This window comes from Asparagus officinalis, unplaced genomic scaffold (assembly GCF_001876935.1).
Source record: "Asparagus officinalis unplaced genomic scaffold, Aspof.V1 AsparagusV1_Un212, whole genome shotgun sequence".
Classification (NCBI taxonomy): Eukaryota; Viridiplantae; Streptophyta; class Magnoliopsida; order Asparagales; family Asparagaceae; genus Asparagus; species Asparagus officinalis.
In genome coordinates, this window is record NW_017972478.1 from 171,934 (window position 1) to 180,351 (window position 8,418).

Below are 8,418 nucleotides of genomic sequence, written 5' to 3' on the forward strand. Positions count from 1 at the left end.
CAAGTTGTAGGTACTATGCATAACTTAAACAAAATCTTGGCAGAGACCTATTTTGTATAATTTAAACATAGTGGGGGCTAATTTTATTTTATTTTATTTTTGAGAAAAATAGGGGCTAATTTTATAACATAATATTTGGATGATCTATGTCAAAATACAATATTCTCTAGTTCCATTGATCTTAAAGTTCTTTGAAAATTTTGTAGAGTAAATGAATTCTTTAATCTCAATATCGAGGCAAACCCATGATTGCATGCAATAGGAAACATCAAACATGCACTTCATAGTGCAATTGATAATTATAGAGAGATTTGAGAGAACTTGACAATATAATTCATTCTCCTGAGGTGTTTAAATACAAGAGAATGTTTAAATACAAGAGAAAGTATAGATGTTCTAACAACCTAAGTGATGTGGGACTAATATAAATCAAGATAAGATAAAACTGAATATCCCTCTCAAACCGTATTTGGGGGTCTAAAGGAAGTTTTCCAAAAAAGAAGTGCATGTGATTATTTGTTTGCAGGTAGGATAGGTTATGGTGCTGTCGGGCGAGAGCTTAGATAGAGGAAGCTTGAACTGGGAATGTTAATCTAAGGTGTAGACCCAAAGTCGAGATAAGAACTGGAATCAAAACGACGAGAAAACAAGCAGACAGATCCACGGTCGACCGCTAACGTGCACAAGAGTTAGGAGGAGCTGAAGCTGAAGGCGGTCAACCGCGCCAACCCTGTAGGATTTTTTATCTCGGGTTTTTTGGTTTGGTCGACCGCCGCGGTCGACCGCTCAACTCTCTGGAATCTGAGGAGCTTCTGTCGTTTGGCACGGTCGACCGCCGCGGTCGACCGCGAGACCTGTGCGGTCGACCGCTGCGGTCGACCGCGACACAGTCAAACAATTTTCTAAACTATTTTGGATTCTGTTTTCCCCAGAACTCTATATATACCTTAAACGTTTTTAGGGTTGAAACAACACCAAAAAAGAGAGCTTTTTGACTGCAGAAAGAGAGAGAATCTCAGAGAGATTAAACCCTAGTTTGAGAGCTTGTAATTCTTTTTTAATTAAAAAAGAGATTGTGTGGCGTGGCTCCCGAGGACATAGGCACGTTGCCGAACCTCGTTAAATCTGTGTGTTCGTCTCCTTTACTATTTTTACAAGGTTAGATCTTTATTTGTGGTATTATTCCTACTTTCCTACTTTCAACACAAGGTCCGGAAGGGTAAGGGTTTGATTGATTGTTTCGAATCCCTAACAGGGAAAGCATGGTCGAGGGTGTTGGCCAGGGGAAATCTTAGCGGGGAGGGCCTAGCCAGGGGTGCTTGGCTAGGAGGAGAGCAGACCGTATACTATAGCCAGTCCCAGCTATTAATGGAATAGGTGGAGTAGGAGATGGCTGGCGGATTTCGTTGCAGATGAGGTTAGGGCTAGGGTTTTGGGTCTGTCTATTGTTCGATGATAGCAATGAAGAGAGATTTTGAGCTGTTGTGGCAAGCTCGAGTGGTCGTTGCTTGAGGGAAGCTGTTGGTGATGATCAAAGCAGATTTGATGTGGTTTGTGGCGGTGCTAGTGTTGTCAGAAGAATGATGGAGAGTGGCGTTTATGGTTGAGGTTGGCCGGAATAGACTTGGCTAGAGAAGGAACTGATGTTGGAGCCGCCGAGGGGGAGTTTGTGGCCCTCAGCACCCTCAAGGTTGGGGAGAAGGAAGGAACTCTCTCTAGGATGAAGGAGGTGGCTCTGATACAATGATAAGTACTGAGAGATTTGAGAGAATTTGACAATATTATTCATTCTACTGAGGTGTTCAAATACAAGAGAAAGTAGAGAGGTTCTAATAACCAAATCAAGGTGGGACTAAAACAAAACAAAATAAGATAAACTAATTACATTATTTAACAACAATACCATTTTCTATTGCACAGTTATGTCATGTGCTTGTATTTCGGGATTCAAATTAAGATGTTGCCTTCTCTAAGTAATAATAAAGTGCCAAGCTTAAAAAATTAAAACAAACATTAACTCAAATTCAAACTTCGCATGCTAATTAACAACCAAACAAGAGCTTCTGAAGAAACGTTAATGCCCATCACAGGAAGTGGGTCATCATATTTTTTTCGCAATATGCATGATTGATGCTGGCTTGGCATTCTGGAAGGTCTAGTGAACGTACTACATGAGAGAAATATACATAAACAACTTCCATCATCATCAATACTAAATAATTAACTTTGTCATTTTGTTACACATGTCTGTAAACTTTTAATAGTTGTACTATGCTCATAAAACTTAAAAGGTGCCTACTGAAAGATGTGCTAAGCTAAAAGCTATACAGAGGGACATGACATTGATTATAGAAAATACTATTCTAAGGAACTTTAGACAAGCTCTTAGGTAAGAGGGTTTAGGCTATTAAATCTGTGAGTCTTTGTTCATCTTCTTTCCTGCTCTTGAGTCTTTCCAATATCTGTTTTTTTAAAATATTATTTTTAAATTTTTTCTGGGGGTCAAGGCAATAATAAGAGTCGCAATCATTCATATCTGAGGCCATTCATGAGGCATGCTACTGAAATTACCATAAATTTTCATGGCTTTTCCAAAAACATAATATGATCTTTGTTTAATTTTACATTGAATACTCTGAAGTTTATTGAAAAAATATCATCATATGTATAATGTGGTGGACAAGTTAATGTGTGCATCACATGGACTTTCTCTATCCATATGTGACCCACTTCTTGAGAAAGCAGAGGTTTATTTAGGTATCCCTTTGACTGGAGAGAGAAACTTGTAAAGTCTGTTTGGATGGAGGGTAGAGAGGGAGAGAGGAAGAGAAATGTAATTTTAATCTTGTTTGAGAGTTGCATTTAGGAGGGGAATAGGGGGGAATTTATGCTAAAATGTTACACCCCAAATTGGGGGGTAATGAAGGGGAAGGGAAGGAAGGGGGATTTTCCCTAACAGTGTGTCTGGGAGATGACTTAAGGAAGGGAAGGAAGGGGAAAAGTTCTCATTCCTTCCCTTCTCTTCATTACACCCTAATTTGTGGTGTAAAATTTTGGCTCAAATCCCCCGTACCCGTTCATTCCCCTCCTCTACCCTCATGAATGGAACTCTCAAACAAAGTTAAAATTAGATTTCTCTTCTCCTCCCTCTCTCTACCCTCCATCCAAACAGGTAAGTGAACTCCCAAACATACCAGTAGAGTTTTAGATTCACATATACTCCTTGTTTCCACACTGGTTTGCACATATATAGATGCAAACATGTGAACATATGGTCATTTGCCAATCTAGAAAGAGCCCATGTACAAGGATCAATCCGAACCGCAACATCTAAAACACATAAAAAGGGTTTTATCTTGGATTTTTGCCACATAAAAGACTTTCTTGGAGCATGTCCTTGGATAGCATCTTTATAAAAGACAGGTAAAAAAAAAAATATCACCATATTAATTACTTCTTCATGAAGTATATTCCTCATAGCTCGTTGGTACAGCCATTATTCCAACATCTTCCAAATCATTGTCCTCAGCTGATCAAATGCATGCTTAATAAAGGGAAAAAGGACCCTCTTTCTTCAAAAGGAGTAAAGGGCACTGTAGAAATTGGACCTTGCTCCGCCAAAAGGAAGCTTTACAGAGCATTAAGTGAACTGATTAAAGCTCTGCACGTGCATGAAGAGGAAGTGAGAAGAGCAATTTACCCTTGCTTTTACAATAACAATGAGTGGAAATTGTAAAACGTCATTGGCTTGAACCCAGTTAGGCTTGTTTGGATGCACACAAGAGCCTAGAGCTTCTTTCACGCGTGTAAGTCACACGATGGCCTGGCTTCCAACAGTGTACAAGTCCCATATATATACATCAAAACTCTCCAACTTAGGACGAGTTGTGATCATATCACACTTCTAGTCTTTAGATGTGAGAGAGGAATTTCCTCCTGCGTTTATTCCTCTATTAGTTCTGTTAGTTAGTTAATCAAAATCCTGAGTCAACTAGTATTTTTCTTCAGTCTGATTTGTACGAAACTTCTGATTTATCTTCAGTCTGATTTCTAACTAGACGTGAAAACGCGCTAATTGTGTTCTTTCCAAACGAGCTACTAGTTAGTTCTCATTCGTTTTATCTGTCAACGGAGAAAGTTACATGTACATGTAACATCAAATTAATTGTAAAGTCTCATCTGGCCTACAGATAATTTCTGAAATATCTCTGTTGCTTTTTTTTACTGTAGTAAATATGCATACGTTTTGACTTGAACGCGTATTTGTACCTCTCGTGGTAATTAAGCGGAGGAAGTTAGTACTGTGACATGAAAGAAAGTTCCAAAGACAATCATTTCTTCCTTGACTAAATTGTAAACATAGGTTGCGCTAGATTCTTTAACAAAGATTGCACGTTGATGGAAACGAGGAGAAAGGTATTTAAAAAAAAGAAAAAAAAGGAGAAGGAATCATTAGAAGGTGGCCCCCCTAGTTTCAACTCGAAGGGGCCGTGGAGCGGAGAGCTTTGCTTAAAGCTAGGGAAGACGAATTAAGTTGCAACAGTATTCTTAGATCTCTCAACATTTCAACTTATTAGACCCTAGGCGTTATGAAGACCCTATGTATTATAGAAATTTAAGTACATATATCCTAGTATGTGAAAGAGTTTCTCTAATAATATTAATTAATAGCATTCTTTGAATTCGTAGTGCCTTGTAACAAAGTCTCATGTACTCTTTAAGGCAACGTTTGGTTGAGCTCAGGACTAGGACTTCTATAATCCTAGTCCCATCTAATCCCAATCCTAACCTAAGTCCCACTCCCATCGTGGACCAAACGCCCCCTAAATATGTATGATCGAAATGCGTACGTCATGTGCCCGTGTCATAATACATGATTTGAGCTGACAATATGTCAGATAATAACATGTGGAACTTGGAGAGGATTGAGGGGGAAGAAAAACCATTACCCCTCTGAACTTTGTTTGTCCATATAATCCTTCTCACACTTTGACGTGCCTTACAAAATCCCTCATATGTAATTTGCTAATAATTGAAGCTTCATCGAGAGGAAAAATACAAAATGTAGGAGAGGGGTTATAATGCCTGTAATTGATAAATGATAAAGTTTAGGATTTTCGCAAGGAAGGTTTAGTTATTTACAAATTACAATGTAAAGGGTCCGGTGAGAAAACTTCAAAGTTCAGGGGTAGTTTGTGAGACACTCCAAAGTTTAATGGGGTTACATGAGATAGACAAAATTCAGAGGGGTTATATGAGACGAAAAAAATTGAGAGGAGTCATCTGCAACTGTAGGGTGTAAAAATTAACTCCCGAAAAGGGATTGTTTGTATTAATAAGAATGACTTATTACAAACTAAGGATCAACAATTACAATAGAAGCGAAGAGAGTGCTCTTCTTGTTTAACGTGAGTTCTTCGGTAGCGATAGGACGCCTCCCTCGAATACTTGCGTTGAGTTTGCTTCCCTTGGACGATTCGATCAAAATTGCAGTTGAGCTTCAGTACGCAATAGGAGCTCTTGTGTGATTGAGTTCGATTACCCGAGCTTGATGAATGTCAATGCTGAATGCTTAGAGAAGGCTAATATGCAAGAGTTTGCAAAGAGCCAAGAGTCTCAAATCTGAGAGTTCAGATTGAGTCTACTTCAACAATCCAAGCTTCTGCTTAAGAATATCCAGCCTATCCCCCCCTCCCCCCCGAATTCCAAACTGATCTCTTAGTTCCAATTTCGAATTGAGAACCAGCCACCCTGCAAAAGTCTCTGATTGAAGAGTCTTAAAAATGTCAAGCGCCTTTTCATGTTGCCAAATGTGACTTATAAATAGGCAAGGAAATGCATGGTCAATCACTTGACTTGTGAGATGTGACCGCTCAAGGTGAGGAGCACCATACCTTCCCTTATAGCTGTGGGATATGACTACTTAGGGGTGATGAGAGCCATACTCCATCACTTAGAACGTGGGACGTGGGCTTGCCCACTCCCACAAGCAAGCAGCTGCTTGCACCGTTCAGGAAAGGCTGGCGGGCTTGCAGGCGAGCTCGAGTGCTGTCTGAATGCTCGAACGAGCTTGTAGGCAAGCTTGGCGAATAGGCGGGGTCGGCTGGCGAACCCCTTAAGCATGTGAGCTGAAAGTCAAGCCATGTTAGCGAACTTTAGCTAGTGCAGGGGAGCAAAGTGTGTTGGCAAGTCAAGCTTGCAGGCGAGCTCTGCTTGGCCTCTTGAATGCATGCGAGCTTGACTTGTGTTGGCAAGTCAAGTTTGCTGGCCAGCTCTGCTTGGTCTCTTGAATGCAGGCGAGCAATCAGACGAGCTCTATTTGGCCTCTTGAATGCAGACGAGCTTAACTTGTCCTTCTGAATGTAGGCTAGCTTAGCTTGCTTTGAGCACCCAGGCGAATTCAAACATGCGAGATTTGAGTTCTCTTGTGTAAAGGCAATTTTTATTGCCTACAGCAACACGCCTAAAAGTTCAGGTGGGTTATGTGAAATTAGGCGCTTTTGCAATGAGCCCATGGGCCTATTGTTGGGCCTAGCAATAATAATATAAATGGGCGCCTTCTGTTGGGGCCGAGCCCAAAGCCCAGAAAGTACAGGAGCAATGCACTAAAAAAACAAAATCAAAACAAGGGCGGAAACGCAAGTTTCCACGCGAGCGAGAAGTTTCGCGACCCCGCGTCCGCGTGCACCCCACGACTGAAAACCTTCGACACATCACCGATAACCAAGAAGCCCATAATCAATGGCGGAGCCTTCGTTCTTAGATCCCTCCCCCTTCGAGAACTTCCCCCAATTCGATGCCTCCGATCTCTCGTTCGACGATCCCGACCTCTTCCCCGACGGCGGCTTCTCGATCTCGACGACATCGATCTCGACTTCTCCGTCGACGATCTCCTTCTTCCCTCGGCCGATGACAGCAATAACGGACCCAGCTCCAATTCCAATTCAAACATCACCGCTTCCAACTCCAATTCCAACTCCGGTTCAAATCCCGGATCGCCTGAATCCGGAAACTCCTCGGGAGCTTCGGGAGCCGCCACCTCTCGTCAGGATGTTAAGCAGGAGGAGAACAATTCTCGGTTCAAGAGGAAAATTGATGATAACGGTATGGTTGAAAACCCTAGCCCTAGCCCTGATTCTAACCCTAGCAGTAGGAATCTTAAGATACAGCGATCTGACGAGGGCAACTCGCCATGGGGTGTTGCGGGCGGGGACTGAAGAGGATGAGAAGCGCAGGGCGAGGATGATGAGGAACAGAGAGAGCGCCCAGCTGTCGAGGCAGAGGAAGAAGCAATATGTGGAGGAATTGGAGGAGAAGGTGAAGCTTATGAACTCGACAATCGCTGATTTGAATGGAAAGATCTCGTTTTATATGACCGAAAACGCGAGATTGCATCAGCAATTGAGTGAAAATGGAGCAAATGGCAGCGATGGCAAGGGAAACCCTCCTCCTCCTCCTCAGTATTATTTTCCATGGATCCCTTATGGTGGGTATCCAATGAGACATAACGGTCCTCCTGTTCCTTACGTCCCGATTCCTAGGTTGAAGCCTCAGCAACCTGTTTCGGCTCCCAAGGTAAAGAAAACTGAGAGGAAGAAGAGCGAGAGCAAGATGAAGAAGGTTGCAAGTGTGAGCCTTCTGGGGTTGTTCTTTGTGATGATGGTCTTTGGAGGTGTTCGCGATTTTGGATTAGGAGGAAATAAGAACAAGGTTTATGATGGATTTGGTGGGTCTCATGGTAGGGTTTTGACTGTTGAAGATCGGGGTAACAGTTTGAACAATACCCAGGAATATGGACAGTTTAGTGGGAAAATGGATTGTGGTGGTAGAGGGAGGCAGAACTCTTCTGAGAGTTTACCAGCATTGCTTTATGTGCCGAGAAACGGGAAGCATGTGGAGATTAATGGGAATTTGATAATACATTCGGTTCTTGCCAGCGAGAGAGCCATGGCACAAACAAAGTCTAGAGGGCAAGAAAAGCAATTATCTGTAAAGGAAGGTACTGGTTTGATGATTCCAGTTCATGTAGCTTCAGCATTGGCTATTCGAGAAGGTGCAATGGGGGTTGGGACGCATTCAAGGGCATATAGGAACTCGGCTGAATACCCAAGAGCTCTTGGTTCAGGTTCTCATGATGCATACAGGGACAATATAAAATCAACTTTGGCTGATGGACCCCTTCAACAATGGTTCCGTGAAGGATTGGCAGGTAATGATGATATTTATTGCTCTTCTTACCTTTTATAGTCTCGTTAATTTTATTTTGAAAATGTTATTCAACATCATAACCCTTAGATCATGCTGAAGTAACCATAAGTGATTTTGGTATCCTTGTTGGGACTAGGAACTTTGTCTTTTCATAGCAAAACTGTTGGGCAATTTTATCTAGATTAGTGGGTGCTAGTTGGACAGTCTCTG

The 8,418-nt window shown here is 41.8% G+C and overlaps 1 protein-coding gene across 1 annotated transcript; it reads left to right on the forward strand.

The window, feature by feature from the left end:
- The first annotated feature begins 6,642 nt into the window (after nucleotides 1-6,642).
- Nucleotides 6,643-8,387, forward strand: LOC109827438 (bZIP transcription factor 39-like). The gene has a single exon (XM_020394450.1). The coding sequence runs from the start codon at nucleotides 6,742-6,744 to the stop codon at nucleotides 8,245-8,247; it is 1,506 nt and encodes a 501-aa protein (XP_020250039.1). The 5' UTR covers nucleotides 6,643-6,741; the 3' UTR covers nucleotides 8,248-8,387.
- The last annotated feature ends 31 nt before the right edge of the window (nucleotides 8,388-8,418 follow it).

Coding starts and splice junctions, on each gene's coding strand:
- LOC109827438 (XM_020394450.1), top strand. CDS start 6,742: ATGGCGGAGCCTTCGTTCTTAGATCCCTCCCCCTTCGAGAACTTCCCC.